Source organism: Oryx dammah, unplaced genomic scaffold (assembly GCF_014754425.2).
Source record: "Oryx dammah isolate SB20612 unplaced genomic scaffold, SCBI_Odam_1.1 HiC_scaffold_19, whole genome shotgun sequence".
NCBI classification, from domain to species: Eukaryota; Metazoa; Chordata; class Mammalia; order Artiodactyla; family Bovidae; genus Oryx; species Oryx dammah.
The window spans coordinates 14,480,142-14,501,778 of record NW_024070203.1 but is presented as its reverse complement, the minus strand read 5'-3'; the positions used below and the strand labels follow the sequence as shown (position 1 = coordinate 14,501,778).

Here is a 21,637-nt window from a genome sequence, read left to right as displayed (position 1 = left end):
CCCCATGGGGGTTGGTCCCCGGGAGGGGTGACCACGGGGGCGGTCCCCAGAAGGGGTGACTGTGCCCCATGGTGGGTGGTCCCCGGGAGGAGTGACTGCCCTCCATGGGAGGGATGGGGGGTAGGCGGTCCCCAGGGAGGGGTGACTGTAGTTGCCTCACTCGTCCTCCCATCGGGGAGGTAGCACCCCCTGCAGGTAGGGGTGGAGCGGTGCAGACTGTCCCCAGGAAGGGTGACTGTGCCTCGTGCAGGGGCGGTCCCCAGGAAGGGTGGCTGGGGCCGCCTTACCCCTTCTCCCATCGGGGCAGCCGTGGGCTGGGAGCCCAGAGCCGTCCTTCCCTCTCACCTTCCCAGTTGGGACCATCCATCACCTCTATCATCACCCCCCAGCCATCCCGAATGCAGCCCCCTGGATGCTAGTAGGCAGCAGGGGGATGTAGGGGCAGCCCAGGCGGCCAGGCCTTCCTGCTCCTGCCCGGCCTGGTGCCCACAGGCCTCTCACAGAAGGCTCCCTGCTCCCTCCCACCCTCTGAGTGGGACCCACCCAACTGAGCACCCTGTCCCGTGACTGCTGGGCCCCGAGACCCCGACTTCCGTGAATGTGGTTGTCATCACCTGGATGTGCCAGGCCACTCCCAGAGCCTGGGTTCACGTGTCCAGTGGGAGCCTCTGCCAGTCTCCTGCCCCAGGCCTCAAGCCCTCTCCACCACGGACCCCCGTGCCTGGGTGCTGTCTGCCTGGTGTTGGTCCCTTGGTCCCCAGGGGGTGGGACAGTGTGGGGGCGACCCCATCCAGCCATCAGCAGCCCTGGGATGGGGGCGTGTGTGCACAGACTCCCTTCCCAGTGGGCCCCGAGGGCCAGGGGTTGGGACCGTGGGTCACCGAGGGTCAAGCCAAGGTTGCCCCACCCGCTGGGTCCAGCCTGATCCCCAGTGTGTTGGCTCCAAGGGCAGCGTGACTGCAGCCGAGGCCCGCGATGAGGGGTCGATGCAGTCACGGGGTGGAGGGGGAGAGGAGTGCCTTCCTGCCCTGCCCCCGCCCCATCCTGCCCAAGGGCGGAGGCACCAGTGACCCTGAAATACCCGGTGCCCCTCCCAGCAGCCCCTCCTCGGACGTCTGCCCTGACTCCCTGTGGGCCTGCTTGGCCCCCTGGCCCAGACCCTCCCCTGCGACCACTGTGGTTTGCAAAGCACCTCTTTCCGTGTGTGAGGTGGTCAGGACCCCCTGGCCCCTGCCGACTTGGTGACGTGAAGAGCAGTGTGGGTGCGATGGAGGCCAGGGCCCTGCAGGGAGGAGGCGGCCCGGCCTTCGTGGCCGCGGCACCCAGCTCCTGAGGAGCTGAGGACCTGCTGGGCATGGAGCACGCCACCTGCCCTTGCCCACAGGTACATCCGCTCAGAGCGCTCCGTCATCCTCATCAACTTCTGCCTGTCCATCATCTCCTCCAATGCGCTCATCCTCATCGGGCAGACCCAGACCCGCAACAAGGTGAGTGGCCTCCTCTGCGCCCCGGGCGGGGAGGTTGCTCTCAGCGGTGATGGGGAGGCTCTGCGGCAGGGCCCCGGGCCCTGGAGCGCTTGAGGCGGGGGCAGAGCCCTGCAGACCCCTCACTATTTTGGCTTCGGCAGCCCTACGGCTCAGCCTGGAGGGGCTGTCACTTGGCCAGGAGTGGGGACTGGGTGTCTAGAGTCTCCAGTGGGACTGACGCTCTGAGATGACCAGCTCAAGCTCCAGCATGCTGGCCCAGCGTCAGTCCCAGGCCCCCCAAGCCTGTCTGTGCCTTGTGGTGTGGTCTCAGAGTGGCCAGCTGATGAGCGAGTGGGCTCGGGCTGGGGCTCCTGGGTGGGCTTCCACGACCTCTGAGGCATCTGCGAGTGGGTGGGGAAGCCAGGGAGAGGGGTGTCAGTCCCTGGCAGCTTGGGAGTGGGGTCGTGCAAACACGACCCAGGGCCTCTGCGCACAGCCTGTCTCCGGCGGTGGGGCGGGTGGACCCTGGGTGGCGTCCTGCCTGGGGCCTCAACCAGGTTGCTGCGTGGGTGCGGGGCCAGTGAGCCAGCACCTGCCCACCCGCCCACCCTCGCAGGCCGTGTGCACGCTGGTGGCCGCCTTCCTGCACTTTTTCTTCCTGTCCTCCTTCTGCTGGGTATTGACCGAGGCCTGGCAGTCCTACATGGCTGTGACGGGCCGCCTGCGGAACCGCCTCGTCCGCAAGCGCTTCCTGTGCCTGGGCTGGGGTGAGCGCTGCGGGGCGGTGGGGTGCCCCAACCCGGCCCCCTCCTCGTCCCCGCTCTCCGTACCCTCACCCTCCTCCTCCAGTGGCCCCTCCAGCCTCCGCCTCCAGGGGGTCACCTGGCTCTGTCTGAGTGCCAGGTGAGGAATAACCTGGTGGTATGAGTATATCCCAGCTGACATCTGGGATAAACTTAGGACGGGAAGTGTTTCCTTCCTTACGTGAAGTCCAGAGGTGGCTGGGCACCCTGTTTTACTTGCTGGCCTGGCAGCCCTCACCCGTTTCTGTGCGTTCTCGTCCTTGTCCACCTCGTGTCCCCTCTCTCACGTGCTCAGTGTCACCCTCTGTTCAGGGGCTTCAGAGGCGCCTCGTCCCCTCCCCTCCCCCATCTGCAGAGCTGGGCCTTAGACAGTGGGGTCGGCCCGACACCTTTTCTTTCTGCTCTTCCCCTAGGGCTCCCTGCGCTGGTCGTGGCTATTTCCGTGGGATTTACCAAGGCCAGAGGGTACAGCACCATGAACTAGTGAGTTGGGGCGGGGTGGGACATGGTGGAGGCCGCACGGCTCCCCCAGCCCCTCCCACCACCCTGGAAGGTGAGGGCTGGCTGGGCACCCGTCTCAAAGCTGAGAATGCTGAGGCCTGGCGAGAGCAGGGGCCCTGGGAACTGGAGGCCTGAGGGTAGCCCTCTGCCCCCCGTCCGCCGGCTCCTCTTGGTGGTGGGCAGCAGGCTCGAGAGAAACAGGCCCCGGGCGGTAGGAGCCCCCGTGTCCTCAGCTGCTTAGCCTCTCAGAGCTCCGGTTCCCGTCTGCATGACAAAGGGTCCAGGTCTTCAGGAGTCTGTACCACCCCTGCGGCTTGCCTTGTGGCTCAGATGATAAAGAATCCGCCTGCAATGCATGAGACCTGGGTTCGATCCCTGGGTTGGGAAGATCTTCTGGAGAAGGGCATGACAACCCATTCCAGTATTCTTGGAGAATCCCATGGGCAGGGGAGCCTGGTTGGCTACAGTCCATGGTTCGCAATGAGTCGGATACGACTGAGCGACTCAGCACAGCACACGGCCCCTGGGGGTGGGCGGGGGGAGACACAGGGTGGAATGTGGTGGGGCTGTCTCATGGATGAAGTCACTAAGGCCTTGAAGGCTCAGCCGGCCCAGGTCCAGGGGCCTTGAATGCCAAACCAGGATGCCGTGTGGCTTCCTAGGGTGTGGGGCGAAGAACTGAGGTCTGGGAGGCCATGGCTATGGATGTGGGGAAGAAGAAGGCAGTGAGAGGCAGGAGGAGGGGCTGCATAGGCCCGGCTCCCTGGGGAGCCCAGGAGGCCGGGACGTAACCAGGCCCTGGGGCAGGCATCCCCTGCACTTGACTGAGGACCCTGGCGGGGTTGGGGGCTGTGAGTACCGGGAAGGACACATGGACACTGACCCCACAGCTGAGAGGAAGGAACACCAGTCTATCCAGCTTGGGGACAAATCAGAGGTGGGATGTTGCAGTGGGGTTCTGAAGGATGAAGATGACTGTGTTTGGCAGGTAGCATGGAAGCTCAGGGCAGGTGAAACAGAACATGAGGGAAGAAGAGCAGCCCTCCCTGGGCTCAGGGCTCCTGGGCCCCCCCCGGCTGGTGTCCAGGAGACTTGGGGAAGTAGGTGTGGTGGCGAGGAGGGCTCAGGTCCTCCCGTGAGCAGGAGGCTTGATGCTGAGGCCTTGGGGCCTGCCTGGGTTAAGTGGGCAGGCAGAACTCCAGGCCAGGGGCCCAGCCTAATATTTTAGCATGATGCCAAGAGAAAGGGCCGGCACATGAGGTTGGGGAGGGTCTGCAGGGCGAGGTGGGGAGCCCAGGCCTGGGGGAGAGTCGGGGGAGGGGCACCCTCTGCTCTGGACCGATTCCACCCGTGAATTTCACCTGTCCGCCGCCTGGGGGCTCCCTCGAGTTGCAAAGCCAAAGAATTAATCACGTGCAGCATCCTCGTTCCTGCCTCTTCTGGGCTTTGCAACTGCCCACCTGGAAGCTGGTGGTGCCCAGCCTGTGCCTGGGTGGGGTCATGTCTGGCCACTAACCAGCCTGCCTCCCTTCCCAGCTGCTGGCTCTCCCTGGAGGGAGGACTGCTCTACGCCTTCGTGGGACCGGCCGCGGCTGTTGTGCTGGTAGGGACCCCCGCCCCTCTGGCCCGGGCTGAGCCCCTCGCCTTCCCTCGGGCCAGGCCTCCAGTTGCGTCTGCTTCCCCATCAGGGTCGCCTCAGTCAGCAGGGGCCGGTAGGGCCCACAGAGCAGCAGGGGTGCAGAGGCTGGGCCAGCAGCCTCCTGTGTCTCTGGGTGCAGCTTGCTTGGTGGCTGTGCAGTGGCCGTGTACCTGTCGGGAGGCCTGTGCGGGTTTGAGTGAGTGACCATGAGGGGACGGTGGGCAGACGGACGACCAGGCCAGCAGAGATGCGACCACACCAGGGTTTTTTTTCCTCAACTGGTCATTCACTAGAGGAAGGAAGCCCCTTCCCTTGCCCCCGCGCCCCCCAGCACTTTCTGTGGTTCCCCTCCCATGCCCCAGGCACACAGGGTTACCTTTCCCAGGTCACCGGTGAGCAGGGAGAGGCTGGAGATCTGAGTCCATCTCGCCCTCCTCTCCCGCCTGCCCCCAGGAAAGGGCATCGCTCTGCAGGGTCCTGCTCCCCGGGCTGGGCCTCGCTGCCTCGTTGTCAGACCTGAGCCAGACTGGGGGCACAGACTGGACTTGGAGAGGAAAGTGAGGCCCAGGGCACCCAAAGGAGGCTGAGCCTGCAAGGGATGGGAGATGGGGGAGCCAGCGGGCAGACGGAGCTGGTAGGCAGGATCCGTGGGTGGCCCCCAGGCCCCTGCCCCCAGCCCCAGCCAGCCTGCTCCTTTAGTCTAGAAGACTGGTAGGGAGGGAGGCCACATGCTCTGCATTTCAATGCCACTAGGCAATGGGCTGGGCCTCCTAAGGGCCCGAGGAGGGCGGGTGTCAGAGGCAGGAGTCCCCCGCGTCCCTTCCTGCAGTGCAGGGAGGGCAGGCGTGATGATCCTGGTGTGCACTGCTGCCTGTGGCCCCTCCTGTAGCACAGGCTGGTTGTTCGGTTGCTCACACGTGTCCGACTCTTTGCGACCCCGTATGGACTGCAGCACGCCAGCCTTCCCTGTCCTTCACTATCTCCCAGAGTGTGCTCAAACTTATGTCCATTGATTGGTGATGCCACCCAACCATTTCATCTTTGGTTGTCCCCTTTTTCTCCTGCCTTCAGTCTTTCCCAGCCTGAGGGTCTTTTTCACATGTAGCCCAGGCACAGGCAGGTAAAGGAGGACACAGAGCCGCTGCAGGCAGGGTGGTGGCCACTGGTGTCCTGCCCCCCACCCCGCCCCAAGCCACAGCAGAAAACGAGGTCACCCAGGAAAGCCGCTCTCAGCCAGAGGACGGGAGGCAGGGTCAGGCCTGCAGCTGTGTGTGCGGCCATGAGCGCTTGGAGCTGAGGGGGGTCCCAGGGAGTCAGCCTTCCCAGACCTCTGGGCCTATGGTCATGGGTCCAGGGACCCCCGGAGTCCCAGGGTCCCTGAGACACAGGAACCTGGTGAGGGGTCAAGCAGCCTCTGCAGAGTGGAAGTCTGAAGGGAGGGCATTTCGGGGAGAGGGGAGACCAGGGCCTGGTGGCCAATGGGGACGCTAGGGACAGCCTGTCTCTCGCGGGCGGCAGTGTAAGCAGTAGCCCAACTCGCCTCGGCTCCAGAAGCATTTCCCGGGGCAGGCGCCCAGTGGTAGCAGGTTCAGAGGAGACCTGTGGGGCGGTGGTCCTGAGTTAAGGTCTCTGAAGGACTGCCCGGTGTGGAGAGCAATGTGGCCCCAGACAGAGCCAGGATGGGATGTCCCGAGACGGCGTCAGGTCAGGCTCGAGCTAGGCGAGCTCGTTCGTGGGACGCACACGAGTTGCCAGGACGCTAAGGATGGGGGCACAGGGTGAGCCTGGGCGTGGCAGCAACTGGACTGGTGGTCACCTGCGGGCCCTTCTGCCGTCTGCGCAGGACAGGTGCCCCGCGGGGCCTTACAGCCAGCCTGCTCATGTGCTTGATCTCTCTGGGCAGGGGCCGATTCGCTCCGACCCCAGCCTGACCTCTGGACTCCATCCCAAATGGAATCCTGGCTTCACAAACTGCTGTTGATCCCAGGAGGGGTGGCAATGGGCCTGGGGACCCGTCACAGGTTTGGGGGTCTGGCGGGACCATGTGGTGTGGAGAACCCCTGCTAGGGACTGGGGCTCCAGGAAGGGATGACAAGGCAAAGGGACCAGAGTTTGGGTGGAGCTGGCAGCGCCCCCCTCCCCTTTGCATCCTCCCTGGAGGCTCTGCATCCTCCCAGGAGCTCCTCTCCTCACCCAAGGGAGGCCGTGCGAAGCCCCATGCTGCCCGGGGCTGGGGGGCCGGCCCCAGTACCCCTGCGGGCACCCCCCATCCCCCATCCACTTCCTCCCGCTCTGCAGGTGAACATGGTCATTGGGATCCTGGTGTTCAACAAGCTCGTGTCCAAGGACGGCATCACGGACAAGAAGCTGAAGGAGCGGGCAGGGTAGGAACGGCCAGCCGCACCGTGACCCCCTTGAGTTGGGATGACCCACAGCCCCCGCCCCCACCAAGCAGGTCGGGAGATAGAGGCATGGAGTCCCTGACAGAGCAGGGGCTTCACAGGTTTTCAGAGGCCGTGAAACCAACTGCTTCTCAAGACCCCAGGCCCACAGGGTGGAGGGCGGTGTGCCCGGCCTCTCCCCACCCCTCTGTGGTCGGCCGGCCCTGAACTGGCACAGCGCCCCATGTTTGCAGTGCCTTCAGCACGGGGAGGGTGCGGGGCCAGGCGGGATGCTCCTCCTGCCTGGGGAGCCAGCCCCGAGAGGGCGGCTCCTGGACAGGTCCACGGCACTTGGGTGGGGGGTGCCCAGGGGCTGCAGTGCCCAACCTGAACAGAGGCACATGAGGGTGGGGCGATGCTCCTCCAGCTGTGGGGGCCGGGAGCCCCCTGGGATGGCGGACGGGGCCTGTCCCGCCCCAGCGCCAAGCCCTCCTCACCTCACCTCTATCCTGGCTGGTGTCTGCGGGGATTCACGCCCCTCCCCACGCCCTTTTGTGCCGGTCCTGCCTGGTCTCCATCTCTCTCTCTCTCTCTCTGGCCTCGTCCTGCTCTTGCGTTCCCTGTGAGCAGAGCTTCAGGAGCCCTTCCCATGGGCCCCTGGCGGGCTCTGTCCCGGTTAGAAGCCTGCTCTGGGAGAGGCGTGTGACCCTGGATGGCCCGCGGGGTCCGGGAGCCGCCGGCCTGGCTGTGGGCCTGGGCCCTGCACGGCCTGGGCCCTGCACTGCCTGGGCCTCTGCTCTGAGTCTGCGAAGCGGGGGCTGGCAGGCTTGTCCCAGAGCACAGCGTCAGCCACACGTGCTCCGGGAACGGCAGGTCGCACGGCTCGGGGCATAGCACGGGCTCAGGGCGGCAGCGAGGCTGGGCCCGACCGCCCTGTGGCGCTGTCTTCTTGGTTTCCTGCAGTGACGTGTGAGGCAAGGTCTGCAGTCCTGCTCCTGTCTCACAGCAGCGCAGACTGAAGCTGAGGTGGGGGTGGGGGCAGGGGGCAGGGGGCGGGTGGAGCGGGGCTGGAGTCAGGTCAGGCTGCCTGCCCCGTCGGGCCTTCCTCCGTTGCAGCGGTGCCAGGGCTCGAAAGCCCAGCTGGACTCGCCTGTGGGCGAGCACCCCTCACGCTTAGTGCTGGCCAGGGGGGCGCTGCCCAGGTAGCTCATAGGTGCCCCCCGGGACCATCGAGCAAATGAATCCCTCCCTCTCCGGCTGGGGCAGCACCTGGTCCTGCCAGATGTGGGGGACCCGAGGGCGGAGACTGTGGCCTCATCCAGGTGTCCCGCTTCTTGGTGTGAATGTGAGCGGCTCGCATCACGCTGTGCTGAACGTGGGTGTACACGGGCCCAGGTGGCCCTGCCCTGCGGTCAGCCGCACCCAGCCTCAGAGCCCGCACTCGGCTCTCCCTGACACCTAGCAGGTCCAGGACCCCAGGTGGAAAGAGACCCAGGGACCCCTGGCCCCCATCCTCACCCCTGCCCTGGAGCCTCACCCACTGGACCCCGTCCCCCTACCTGGGGAGGCTCAGGCTGGACGCCCTCTGGTTAGTTTTGGGGCTACACCCCTCCCGTTCCCCCTGCCTGCTTCTGCGAGAACTGTTTTGCTCTGGTTTCAGTCTGTTAATTTCACCTGCAGTTAGCTGCCCCGGGCCCCCCTCGGGCGCCCCCCAAAATGTGCCGAGTGTGCAGCCCTCTGAGGCCGACGCCACCTCCGAAGCTGCCAGTCACGCTATGTTAGTGCCGCCCCTCGCGCACCCGCGGGCTCTGCGCCCCGCGGTCACATCTCGTTCGTGTTAACGCTTTCTCTGTCCTTCACGTCGTCTCTGCTGTCCCCTCTGGGCCTCGGCATCCCCCCCGGTCTCCTCACGCTGTGGTCCCGCGGTCCCTGCCCGGCCCGTCTTCTCCCTTCCATCCTCCATGGCCTCGGAACCAGCCGGGCCCGAGGGCAGGGAGTCGGGCTGGGCCTCTGGCTGCGAGAACACCGTCGTCAGGGTGTGGTCATGCTAGGGTCACCGTGTTCCCTGTGAGTGTGGCAGAATGTGGGTGTGTTGGTCGAGAGTCGCAGTATAAGTTTGAGAGGCTGCTACACCTGTGGAAATTGGGTGTGTTGGGGCAGCTGGCCTGTTCGCTGACCCCGGCTGCCTCCAGGTGCGTGAGCAGAACAAGGAAAGTGTAGCCTGGGGGATTAGATGACCCAGGAGCATCTGGTCGTCTGGTCCCCAGAGACAGAGGTCCCCGGGACCCTCCTGGGGGAGAGCCCACTTGGCCTCCGGACACTCAGGGTGGAGACGCAGTGTCTTCTAGAGGGGACGGGCTGCTCCTCCGTGCTAGGGTCCACAGCCTGGACACCTGGGGCTCAGCTAAGCCTCTCTGTTGTTCCGCAGGCAGGCAGGCCCATGGGGTGGGGGACGGCCTCAGCTGTGACTCGGGCTGTGCTGAGAGGCTGTCCCCGGACCCCTGGGGGATGTACTGGGCAGGTCGCACGGGAGGTCAGTGGCAGTGGGCCTGCCCAGCCCCATTCACGCCCAGACCCCTCCCCCAGGGGCATCTGACTTTCCCATGGGGGTGGCTATGCACCTGCCCCTCCTCCTGCCCAGAGGTCACGCCTGGACCTGCACACCCCCGCCCCTGTCCCCCGCTGCAAGGCAGAAACGCTTCAGAAGCTGTAGAGGATGAATTGCAGGCATTTGAGTAATTTACGGGTCCCCAGGCCCCGGCCATCTGCCAGCCGGCTGCAGCACCTGGCTGTCAGCGCCAGGTGTCAGGCCCGGGGGACAACGACTCACAGCAGGATGAGGCGTTTCGGTGGGGTAGGCCCGGGCCCTCTTGCTCAGACCATGAGGGGGTGGCTGGGCCCAGGGTCCGGCTCAAGAGGGCCTGCCATGGAAGAGAGGAGGCAGACCGCGGGGCTCTGCCCACCCTGGGGGGAGACAGGCCCAGGCCGGGACAGGGCCCTGTTGTGGGCTCTGAGGCGCCAGGCCAGGTGTGGGCATGGCAGGCAGGCGTAGAGGGTACTCAGCCTGCGGTGCAGGTCCCCGGCCCGGGGGATTCTGCCTGGCCCCCTTGTTCTCAGCGCCAGTGGTCTGGGAGGCCTGTGAGGCGACAAGAGAGGCCAGGTCTAGTTCTGGAGGCCCACCGTGCCCAGGGAATGTGCCCCAGGGTGGGGGGCTGTCCCCGGGGTGGCCTTAGGGGCTCCCCTGGGAGGAGACACAGGGCTGACCCTGAAGTGGGGACCCGGGCCCTGGAGACGGCCGGGCAGGGCGGGGGGAGGACGTGGAGGCCCGGGGAGGCAGGTGTGGCTGGCTTGCCCTGTCAAGGTCAATGAGGGCAGTTTTCCCGCGGGGCTGGGCCCCTCACGGGTGGTCCGTTGCAGGGGTGGCGCGGCCTTGGTGGCGGATCTCACCATGCCGACTGGAGGCCCCGCCGGCTTGGGGCTCGGGGACCTAAGGGGACCCCAACCTTTCTCCCACCAGCTCCCGCCGGTGGCCACCCGCGGTCCTGCCCCACCTGCTCCTGGGGAGAGGGTCCCGCCAGAGCCCCTGTGGGCAGTCACTGGCCCAGGGGCAGAGCCCACTCTGGCTGCGGTCCTCGGGCCCGGCGGCCCTGAGAGTGGCAGTAGCGGCGGGGACAGGGTGTCAGGCAGGTTTCCTCACACTGCCCCCCAGGATCACGCTGGCGCGCTTTCTGTCCCCACACAGCCTGTTGACTCACAGTGTCCCCACTGTGAGGACAAGGAGACAGCCCAGAGTAACCTCCCGTGTAGCTCATGGTGGTGCAGAGAGTGATGCCTGCCTCGGAGGTGCTCCTGGAGGACTTCCTGGAGGAACGGGCGAAGGCTTTGGAGCAGGGCAGCTGCTCCCCTGGGGAGGGCAGAGCAGGGCCCTCCGAGAGGGGCCGCGCCTGTCGTTTCTGTTCCTGTCTGTCTGTCCCGTCCCTTCCCCATACGGCCCTGTCTGTCTGTCGTCTGTCTCCTTTTCTCTCAGGTCCGCTCCTTCCTTCTCCCCGAGGGGTCCTCTGGTCCCCCCGCCCCCGACCCTGCTGACCCCAACCCTGTCTCTCTGTTCAGTGCTCAGAGGCCTGGCCAGACGCCCTCCCCTGCAGCCCTCCTGCAGTCCTGGCCCTGGGCCTCTGGCTGGGGCTGGACCAGACCCCTCCTCCCCCAGCTCACCCCTCCCTGCAGCGCGCGTGTCTCCCTCCTGGGGCCTCCGGGACGGTCAAGCACCTGCATCTTCCAGAGACCCATCCCCCCAGCCCTCACTGCCGCCCAGCCGCTTGGGACTCCCATCCTGAGTCCCCAGCTGCCCCGCGAGCCCCCAGCTGGGGGTGTTGCTGGCAAAGTCGGCTCCCCAGGAGAGGAGGCAGCCGGGCTGGGTGGGGGCGGGTTTCTCCGGTTGGGGGAGAGGGCGCGGCGGGACCTGCCCGGGAAGGGAGGTGGCCCGGCCTGCCCCCGGGGCTCCAGGGCGGCCCTGACGCCCACCGTGTCCGCAGGGCCTCGCTATGGAGCTCCTGCGTGGTGCTGCCGCTGCTGGCGCTGACCTGGATGTCCGCTGTGCTCGCCGTCACCGACCGCAGGTCCGCCCTCTTCCAGATCCTCTTCGCTGTCTTCGACTCACTGGAGGGCTTCGTCATCGTGATGGTGCACTGTATCCTGCGGAGGGAGGTGGGCTGGCAGGCGGGCGGGCAGGGGGGCGCCCTTCCTCCCTGGGCCTCGCAGCAGGCCACGGGCCCGCACTGCCCTCCAGGCTGGAGATGAGCAGTCAGCCTGGCACTGGGCACTGGGCAACCACCTCCCCGCGGCCGGAAGGTTCTGGAAGGAGGCAGGAAGTGGGGGAGGGGCAGCTTCCTGGGCCCTGACTCTTTCGAGAGGCTGGACTTGGGCCCAGCACGCAGCCAGGCTCAGTCAACACGACAGCTTCTCGTAGAAGGCGTAGAAGGCGCTCCGGTGCCCTGTGCTGGCTCCAGCCGAGGCGGGGCTTGCACTCCAGCTGGTGGGGGCCCAGAGGCAGGAATGGCTCCCGGGGCAGCTGGGACTCCCGTTGTGGCATTTTCTGGGCTTCTCCGGAAGGTATAGGAGAAGGTTTTAACCAAACCCTGGCCTGACCATCTCCTGGATGGTAGCAGCGACGGAGGGGACATGCCCTTATCCTGGGGGGCGGGAGTGTGACACACCAGCATCAGACGTTGCTGGACTAGAGCCCACCCCAGGGTCTCGCGGAGGACAGTGAGCGCGCTGGGCAGCCCAGGAGGCTAGGCCGGAGTGTCCCTCGGTGCTGGGATGTCCTGAGACCCTGAGGGGTGATCTGTCTTCTGCCTGCCGAGCTGGCGCGGCCCACCCAGCCTCCCTGCCTAGAGCTTCTCCTCTGGGCGTGGATGCCAGGGCTCTGCACAGCTGAAGATGGGGCCGCCCTGGCGGGGACAGCCAAGCCCACCCCCTGCCCTGCTCACACCTGGGGAAGACAGGGATGCCCCTCTCCAGGGGCTCCTGCTGCAGGAAAGACAGCAGCACGAAGCCCCGACATTTCTGCCAAGGGAGTGGTCCCCCCACCACCTACAGACATCCAGCCGGTCCCGTATGTCCGCCCTCTAGTCCTGAGGGCCCAGGGAGAGCCTCCCCCGAGACAGGCGGGGCCCGCCCGTGCTCTAGCCAGAGACGGCCCAGGCGGAGGTGACCCTAGGGACCTACAGTGACGCCCTGCAGAGAGAACCTCGCTCCCCCAGCCCAGCACCCGCTTGGGCCTGGCCCCCCACACATGCGCATTAAGGAGCCTCGGGATAGCCCCCAGAGTAGCTCATGCCCACTCACCTTGGACGGACTGAGGCTGCGGTGGCCCGGGCTCGTGGCCCTCAGCCGCCTCACCGTCTGCAAAACAAGATGGGCAGCAATGACAGAGTGGCGTCCTAAGTCAGGAAGAGAGCCTGTGGGTGGCAGAGATGTTGAGTAGAGACGGAAGCGCTCGGAAGATGGAGGAGCAGAGGCTATGTCCCAAGGGGTGGGGGTGGAAGTCAGAGGTGGGTTCAGGTGACAGGCGTCCTGTGGAGGGCCGGCCGCGCCGAGGGCGGGCTCATGGGGGCTGGCATGGACTCGGCTGTCTGGAGCTCCGGGCTGCCCCTAGGGACATTAGATGGTGGGCTCGGAAGCCCCAACGCGCGCCTGCAGGGCTGGGCCGGAGGACCCGTGGGCCGGCCTGCCCCGCCCTCAGTGAGCTCCAGGGTCCCGTGGGAGGGGCCCGGCCACCTGAGCCCGCTCAGCTGTGCTGGGGAGGACGGGCAAGGAGGGGCACTCAGACGCCGGCCCCGTGGGCACAGGACGTCCTGACAGGCACAAACAGGATCCCCGCGTGGAGTCGGTCGCGGCGCGAGGACACGAGACATGGGGAGCCCGCGGCCGTCCGTGCCAGGGGACAGCGTGTCCTCCGCACCCTCGAGTCCGCCGCCTCCTGGGCTAGGCCTGCCCCGCTGGGCATGCAGCAGGGCCGAGCGGATGTTTGTTGGCCACTCAGCGAGGGTGAGACTGGGAGTGTGCTCCGAGTGTCTACGGCCCTGGGGCCAGCAAGACCCTGACCGTCCGGGTGGCCATGTGCATTGGGCTCTCCCAGTCCTCACAGTAGCACAGGCTCGGTGGCCGGGGTCACTGGGCACAGGTTCTTGAATGTGTGCTGGGTCGGCGTCTGGGAGCCCTCCTCCCGGCTCGCCCCACCGTAACGCAGGACACCTCCTCCAGGCAGCCTTCCGTCCATAGCCCACCCCACTCTCCGTGCTTTAGCTTCCTGCACCTTCATTTATTCCCTGTGCGCCCCCTTGTGGCCTCTGAAGTGTCAGTGCCCTGAGGACGGGCCCTCTGCTCACTGCTGTCCCCGCGCCTGGTGCTGTCTGCAGCAGGTGGAGGTGGCGGCCGTGGCTCCCACTCGCACAGACCAGCAGTGTCCACGGCTAATTGGGTCTCCTCCTCCTCTGGCTGCTTCCTGCTCCCCAGCTCCTTGCTACCTGCTCCCCGGCCCCTCGCTCGCAGCCACCCTCTCTCTCCCCTCTGAAGAGCCCGAGGCCATGATGGTTCACCCCTTCCACGGAGCGCTCTGTTCTTGGTGATAAGGGAACGAGGGCCTGATCCCAGCTAGCCCCAGACATTCAGGGATGTGCCGGCCACAGTGACTCAGGACACATTTGGACACCAGCCGACTCAGGCCAGCGGTGGTGGGCTCTTACCCACAGATTCCAGCCAGGAGAGCTTGCGGCGTGTTCTCAGGGGCCCAGAGTGCCGTGTTTTTTGAGTTTTCACCCCAAGACAGGCATAGAGGAGATCTCAGAGGTCAGAGCAGAGGCCAGGCCCTGGCCGGCTGCTGTTGAAGCTGCTCCGCACGCCGTGCCCCACTCTGGCACACAGACAAGCGGGTGCCCCTGTGAGTGCCCCCCACCAACTCCCACTGTGGCACGTGGGTCCGTGTGGCCCGCGATAGGCCCACCTCCACCAAGATCCTGCCTGCTGGACTCGAACCCGCCTTCCTGGCGCTGGGGGCATAGCTGGCCGTTGACTGCCTCTGCTCTCCATCCGCAGGTCCAGGACGCTGTGAAGTGCCGCGTGGTGGACCGCCAGGAGGAGGGCAACGGGGACTCAGGGGGCTCCTTCCAGAACGGCCACGCCCAGCTCATGGTAGGGCTTGGGGCCGGGACACAGACAGCCCCTGCTCGGCCCCAGCAGCCTGATAGGAGGACCTCCGAGCCCAGTTTGAGGCTGGGGTCTCGTCGAGGTGAAACCCGCAGACCGGGGGCATGGCCAGGGTCAAGGGATGAGGGAGCTGGGCGGGGCCAGTGTCCGCCCCGGGCTCATCCTCTGGCGCCAGCCGTGCCCTCTGTCTGCACGCCTTCCGCGCCCCCACCCCTGCCCCGCCGTGAGCTTGTGCTCACACGTCCCTTAAGGGCCTGACTCCTCACTCCTCTCATGTCACACGCACCGTGCAATCTCAGGCACCGCACACCCCTGCCTACCCCTGCTGCCCACTTTGCAGCCGTCGCCTCTTCCAGGGAGCCTTCCCTGAGCCCCACCAAGCCGCCTATTCAGACCCTGGTAACGTCCTGGGTGAATTCTCCACGTTGTCATTTGGTCCCTGCTGCCCGCTGGGTGCCCCCAGCAGGTGGGAAGTGCTCGTTCAGTCTTTGGGGTGCTGGCCACTTCACAGGCAGGGCCTTGGCAGAAGCTGGCGGCCGGGCTCAGGGAGGCATTTTCAAGGGTGAGGCAGGGGCCCAGGGTGGGCTGAAGCCAGGTCCCAGATCCCCTGACACTTCTCCTGGCCTCTGACCTCTGGGCAAAGACCCTGTGATCTTTCTGACAACTTGGCCTCCCCATTTGCCAGGAAGGAACTTCTAGTCTTAACTAAGGGCCCTGCTATCCCCCGGGGCCCCAAGGCCTGGGAGAATGCCACTGCCCTGCCTGGGTGGCCCGAGCTGGGTTCCCCAACTGGGGAGCTCCCTGGGGGAAGGGTGGGGACCACCCACCTCTGCCTCTCCCACCTCCTAGCCTGGGAGGCGAGGCACGCAGGGCGAGCTGCTGCAGGGGCAGTGAGTCCCACCGTGGCATGAACGCCTGTGCCCTGACCCCACTGTGCCTGTTCCCGGCCAGCTGGCCTCCACTTCCTCGTCCTGACGGCTGTGGTGGGGGCCATAGGGGTGATGGGGGTAGGCCCCTTCCTGACACACGAGTGGGTGGGCAGCAGGGGTTCTGCTATGGGACCCTCCGTGTGTCCCATCCCTCTGGACAGACCGGAGGCCCAGGGCGTGAGCGAGCCGTTCCTAATCACAGATGCCCAGAAAGGGAGAGCGCTCATGTGTGCCGGGGGTTCGCACACAGGCGCGCGGGCACACAACTGCACACACGTGGGCCCGCAGGGGCACACAGGCTCGCTCTGTGTCAGCACATCAGCCACGGGCACCCTGGAGCCTGTGGACACCCTTGGCACTCTGGAGCTTGCACACACGTGCACACGCACAGCATCACACACGCCACTCAGGTGTGGCTGCAGCTCTGGGGCGGCCCTCCTTCCCGGCCTGCACGCAGCATGGCACCGGGGCAGCAGCCCAGCCCAGCCCTGCCCTGCCCTGCCGTGCCCGCCCTCAGGCCCTCACTCTGCCCATCTCTGTCTTGTAGACCGACTTTGAGAAGGACGTGGATCTGGCCTGTAGATCAGGTGAGCGCCTGACAGGTGAGAGCGACAGGTGGGCCTGGCCTGGGCCCACTGTTTCTTCTTTTCTCTGTGCGTCTGTCTGCTGTCTGTCCTCATCTCACAACCACCAACCATCTCCAGGCCCCCATCCCCTGGCCACTCCCCCGAGGCTGCCCGCAGGGTCCCGGGGACAGAAGCGGCGGGCTCAGAGAGCCGTCCTGAGGCTCAGGCCCAGCAGGGGAGGGGCGTCCGTGCTCAGGGAGCCCTCAGCACTGGAGAGCACCTTCTGGGGCTCCCCCGACCCCAGCCTGGCCGGCTCCTCGCCCTCGGCGTGCCCCCATCCTCAGCCCTCTGTCCCTCCTATGGGGAGTGTGGCCGAGCCAGCTCTGTGAGGCCCAGAGTGGCCCACCTCCTGCCCCCTCGCAGGCCTCCCTTCCGTGGCTCTCATTCTTTTCACTGTTAGTCTATCCACAGAGGCGAGGCTGGCTGAGCTTCCAGGTTAGGGGGACGTCACTGGGAGCAGTGAGGCTTAGGCAGGTGATGAGCTTCCAGGAAGCAAGTGCAAAAACAGAATCGTTTGCCCAATGAAAGGAAGCTGTCCAGGTGTTGTGGTATTGTGAGCCAGGTGTCAGAGCCTCACAGGACCAGCTGGTTCTGTCCTCTCTGACCCATCAGACGTCTGGGAGCATCTTTTCTAGAGATGGCCCTGGGGAGGGGCGGGGCCAGGCCTGGGTGGGTGGTGCCAGGTGCTGCCAGAAGGACACCAGGAAGGCTTCCTGGAGGAGGTGACCTCTGGCTTGGTTCCTGCTCCATTTTCGTCTCATGTGCCAACCTCCCTGGGAGGTGACCCCAAGAGTTGAGAGCATTTGGGGTCTTGGGCCTGGTCCTGTGTGGAGCTGGCCTCTGTGAGCGTCCAATTTGTTTGTCATTGGTAATCTGGCCCAGCCTGGCCTGTTTCCTCGAGAGGAGCCAGTGGCCAGGGCACAGGGGCCCGCCCAGGCCGGCACAGGGCAGATGGGGGCCCCAGCAAGTGCCCAGGAAGCCTGCAGGGAATCTGTGCAGGGGAGGCCCATGGGGCTAGACCCAGGCTCCAGGTGGACAGCCAGAGGGTAGGGACACGCACGGGAGAGGCAGCGAGGGGGCCTTTCCCGACCATGAACCTGAGACAAGTGGCAGGGAGCAGGTTTGGCAGGAAAGTTGGTAGGTTAGTTGGGCCGTGAGGAGCAGGGGCAGAGCAGGACTGCAAACTGGGTGTTGGTGTTGGCGCTTAGGGGGTGGAGAACAGAAGGGGCCTGGGACTCTGGCTGTTGGAGAGGACAAGGAGGAGGATCAAGGTGGGCTAGTGCCCACTGGTCTGGGCGGCTTAGAGAAAGAGGAAGCAGGAAGCAGCTAACGAGCCAGGGTGTGACATAGGCGTCTGTCCACCGCCAGTGTTAGTGTTGGGGGGGCGGCGGGGGAGGGGCGCTACCTCCAGAGCAGGTTTCCCTAGGACTGGGCCTCAGTGGGCTATGGGCAGCGCTGCCTGTCGCTTTGCATTTTCCGTGGGCTGGTGGAGGCCGAGCTGAGCGGCAGGGACGAGGCAGGTGGTGGGGACGCTGTGGCCCAGATCTGGGTGGAGGTCAAGGCAGCCTGGTCCTGCAGCTGCACAGCAGAGAGGCCGGTGTGTGGTCCCACCCGCAGTGGGGCTGTGTGCTATGCTGCCAGGCAGCACAGGCTGCCCCCACACGCCTGCCAGCTGCTGTGGGTGGTGGTCTTCTGTGCTCTGCGGGGGGGCGCCCCTGCATGCCAGCCTCCACCGAAGGCACACGGGCGCGCGAGCTGCTGCAGCGCCAAACACAAGGCCGGCAAGTGCCCAGATCAGTCAGCAGCTGAGACCCAGGAGGCCCGGCGCCACCCTCCTCGGCCACCCTGACCCCCTTGTCTGTCCCCATAGTGCTGAACAAGGACATCGCAGCCTGCCGCACAGCCACCATCACGGGCACGCTCAAACGGCCATCGCTGCCAGAGGAGGAGAAGCTAAAGCTGGCCCACGCCAAGGCGCCCTCCAACTTCAACAGCCTGCCGGCCAACGTGTCCAAGCTGCACCTGCACGGCTCACCCCGCTGCCCCGGCGGGCCCCTGCCCGACTTCCCCAACCACTCGCTGACCCTCAAGAAGGACAGGGTGCCCAAGTCGTCGTTCGTCGGTGACGGGGACATCTTCAAGAAGCTGGACTCGGAGCTGAGCCGGGCCCAGGAGAAAGCCCTGGACACAAGCTACGTGATCCTGCCCACGGCCACGGCCACACTGCGGCCCAAGCCCCCGGAGGAGCCCAAGTACAGCATCCACATTGACCAGATGCCCCAGACCCGCCTCATCCACCTCAGCATGGCGCCTGACGCGGGGCTCCCGGCCCGCAGCCCGCCCTCCCGCCAGCCCCCCAGCGGAGGGCCCCCCGAGCCGCCCCCAACCCAGCCCCCGCCACCCCCGCCCCCGCCACCCCCGCCGCCCCAGCAGCCCCTGCCCCCACCGCCCCCCCTGGAGCCGGCACCCCCCAGCCTGGGGGAGCCCGGAGAGCCCGCTGCCCACCAGGGGCCCAGCACGGGTCCCGGGACGAAGACGGAGAACGTCTCCACGCTGTCCGTGAGCTCCCTGGAGGTAAGGGGGTCCAGGGAACTGCTCCCAGGACAAGGGGAACGTAGCGGGAAAGGCACGGGTGTGTCGGCCCTGTGGGTTTAGGCGACGGCTCAGCTGGGGGTGTGGGGCGTCCAGGTGGGGTGGCAGCCAGCCTCAGGGAGCCCAGGCCTGGAAAGCCAGGAGGCCAGCATCTCCTCTGTGGGAATGAGCCCGGTTGGCAGGTTGGGAACCCCAGGCCTGGGCTGGGGCAAGCTTGCCTCCCCCTGGCCCGCCTGGCATGTGTCAGGGCCCCATCTGGGGATGGCAGCATCTGCCTCCCTCCAGCCCTGCTCCCGGGACCTGCCGGGCTGACATGATCCTGTCTGTGCCAAAGACACGACTAGTCAGGTGGTTGCCCTCGATGGTGGTCTCGCTGATTGCATAGGGCTCAGGAGCCCTCAGCCTGGACAGAGTCCAGCCCCTTTGTGGTTGAGCAGCACGCCCCACCTTAGGCCAGCCTGAGACCTGGAGGTGACCCCCAAGCCCTGCTCAGCCTGTAGGACAAAGGCTCAGGGTTGCGGGGGAGCCAGCCAGGCCCAGCACCCTCGGGGAGCCCTGCCCTCTGCAGTCTGGGCTCCCACCTCCTGGCGCGTGCCTTGGATGATTCAGCCCCGGGGTTCCAGTTGTGTGGCCGGCCAGAAGTGCTACGACCCTGTGTCGCAGTCTCCTTGTCCCTGGGAGCGTGTCCTGGGCTGCCTGAGCTGGACACCCTTGCCCAGCCCTGGTTGCCAGGTGTCTCCAGGCAGAGTAGCCTCTAAGGGCCCGGGATACTGAGAGCCATAGCTTCAGTGCAGTCGGAGGTGTGTCCGCCGGGGCTCGGCTGGGAACAAGGGTGGGCCGGGGCAGGGTGTCCCTGGCCTCCCTCACCCTCTGGCAGGAGCTCGTGTTTAGGGGATCTGAGGGTATGCTTGCCAGTGTACACCAACCCCTTCTCCCCACAGCGGCGGAAATCACGGTATGCGGAACTGGACTTTGAGGTGGGTCCTGGTGTACCCTGTCCCACTCACCCAGCCCAGGCCTTACAGCAGGTGGGGAGGGGCTGGGCAGAAGGACCGCCCCCCTCCCCCCCATCGGGCGCCCAGTCCCCAGGAGCCTGCCCAGGCGGGGCCAGGGCAGCCCCTTTGCTGGCTCAGGGCTCGCTGCCTCCCTGCCCCCTGCAGAAAATCATGCACACACGGAAGCGGCACCAGGACATGTTCCAGGACCTGAACCGGAAGTTACAGCACGCAGAGAAGGACAAGGACGTGCTGGGCCCAGACAGCAAGGTCTGGAGGACGGGGGCTGGGGCGGGGCTTTGGGGGACGGAGCCGAGAGTGGGGCAGGGGCGTGGGCCGGGCGTGGACGGGGCTATGAGCCGTTAGGTAAGCCCTTATCTCCTTCCTCTGGTCCTACTTCATTCATTCATTCAACCTTTCCCCAGGATTGGCGTGGCCCAGCTCTTGCTAGACCCTGGAGGGACAGGGCGGGTGGATGGGTCTGTTCAGGGGCAGGCTGGAAGGGTAGACAGCATGCCAGGCTGACCCTATCCTGGGCGAGCCTGAACAAGGCTGCCTCCCAGTGCCAGGCAGCAGCCAAGGGAGGGGTCCTGAGTGGGCAGGGGCCTCGGACTGTCCTTCCTGGCAAACCACTCCCACACCCTTTACTCAGTGGTGGGGGTCGCCGTCTTTGTGCGGTCGGAAAGGCTCTGCTCCCGGGCTCCCCACCCTGTGCTTGGGTCTCTCTGCTTCCTGCACCTTCCTGCCCGGCCCCTTCCTCATGGCCTGCCTCCTTTTCTCTACTCCCTGTCTGCTCTGCGTCTCTCCGACTGGGCCCCCACCCGTCCACTGCCCACCGGCCAGCAGCCAGAAAAGCAGCAGACGCCCAACAAGCGGCCCTGGGAGAGCCTCCGGAAAGCGCACGGGCCGCCTGCCTGGGTAAAGAAGGAGTTGGAGCCGCTCCCGCCGTCCCCACTGGAGCTGCGGAGTGTGGAGTGGGAGAAGTCGGGCGCCACCATCCCGCTGGTGGGCCAGGACATCATCGACCTCCAGACCGAGGTCTGAGCGTGCGGGCGGCGGCCACGCACCGGGCCACGGACGAGGGACGCTGCTCTGCCCGCTCCTGCCGCAGGACGGGCACAGACACGCTCGTGGGCAGCGGGCGAGACCCGCGCCCCAGCCTCAGGGCGCTCGGACGGCGGCCAGGCAGAGGCCCGCAGTGCTGGGACCAGAGCCAGACGGGACAGGAGACAGCGGCCCCCGTGGGCACAGGGCTCCGGAGGCCGAAGGTGCCTCAGACTCTGCCCTCCTCGGGCCCAGCCCTGGTGGGCGGGCAGACAGCCGCGGACAACGGCCAGGCCGGGCGTGGCCAGCGTCCCCAGGGATGCCCGCCTGAGCTGCTGCAGCAGAGGACCAGCCTGCTTGGCCCGGCCAGCCTGGCACCGTTTTTTAGACACCCCCACCCCTCGGAAGCAGCCAGCCCCCCTCCCACAACCCCTTCCAGGGCCTGGGTGCCCCTCCCCAGACCCAGGCGGAGAGCACAGCCCTCTCCCCTACGCCACCCAGGGCCAGGAGCAGAAGCCCACTCCGGGAAGAAACAGGGGTGGGGAATCTATTTTTTCTCTCCTTTTCTTTTCTTCAATAAAAAGAATTAAAAACCCAAGTTCTTTCTGCGTGTCTCTCCTCTGTGAAGCACACACACCGGGATCTTGGTGGGCTGGCAGTGGTCTTCACCAACCTCGGTGGCCCTCCACCTGGGCGGGGAGGGCTGAGGAGGCCTGGGGCTCGCACCCACCTGCTTCTCAGCCTGAGCTCTGAAAGGCTGGCTGAGCGAGTGGACACTGCGGGTCCTGCCTTTCTCCTGTGCTTCCAGCAGGGGGCAGCCTGAGCCTCCACAGGGAGCTGGCAGGACACATGAGGGGCTGTGGTTGTGGGGGTGGCCAATCCACTCACCCTGGGCTGTGTGCCCCACCCCAGCGAACCTCAGGGCCTCTACCAGCCAGGCAGACCCCCTGGGCC

General features: G+C 66.3%; 1 protein-coding gene across 2 annotated transcripts in view; it reads left to right on the top strand.

Moving 5' to 3' along the window:
* Positions 1 to 21,281, top strand: part of ADGRB1 (adhesion G protein-coupled receptor B1) — a 69,012-nt gene extending 47,731 nt beyond the window's left edge. Inside the window, exons 19-30 of one of the 2 annotated variants that reach the window (XM_040261669.1) lie at positions 1,385 to 1,487; positions 2,083 to 2,233; positions 2,683 to 2,752; positions 4,307 to 4,373; positions 6,708 to 6,793; positions 11,323 to 11,494; positions 14,387 to 14,482; positions 15,974 to 16,013; positions 17,923 to 18,626; positions 19,586 to 19,621; positions 19,805 to 19,909; positions 20,486 to 21,281. In XM_040261669.1, the coding sequence (XP_040117603.1) occupies positions 1,385 to 1,487; positions 2,083 to 2,233; positions 2,683 to 2,752; positions 4,307 to 4,373; positions 6,708 to 6,793; positions 11,323 to 11,494; positions 14,387 to 14,482; positions 15,974 to 16,013; positions 17,923 to 18,626; positions 19,586 to 19,621; positions 19,805 to 19,909; positions 20,486 to 20,683 (1,828 nt within the window). In that variant the 3' untranslated portion in view covers positions 20,684 to 21,281. Of the gene's footprint in view, positions 1 to 1,384; positions 1,488 to 2,082; positions 2,234 to 2,682; positions 2,753 to 4,306; positions 4,374 to 6,707; positions 6,794 to 11,322; positions 11,495 to 14,386; positions 14,483 to 15,973; positions 16,029 to 17,922; positions 18,627 to 19,585; positions 19,622 to 19,804; positions 19,910 to 20,485 lie in introns of both variants that reach the window. The other variant, XM_040261668.1, reaches the window with a different exon arrangement.
* Positions 21,282 to 21,637: the final 356 nt, after the last annotated feature.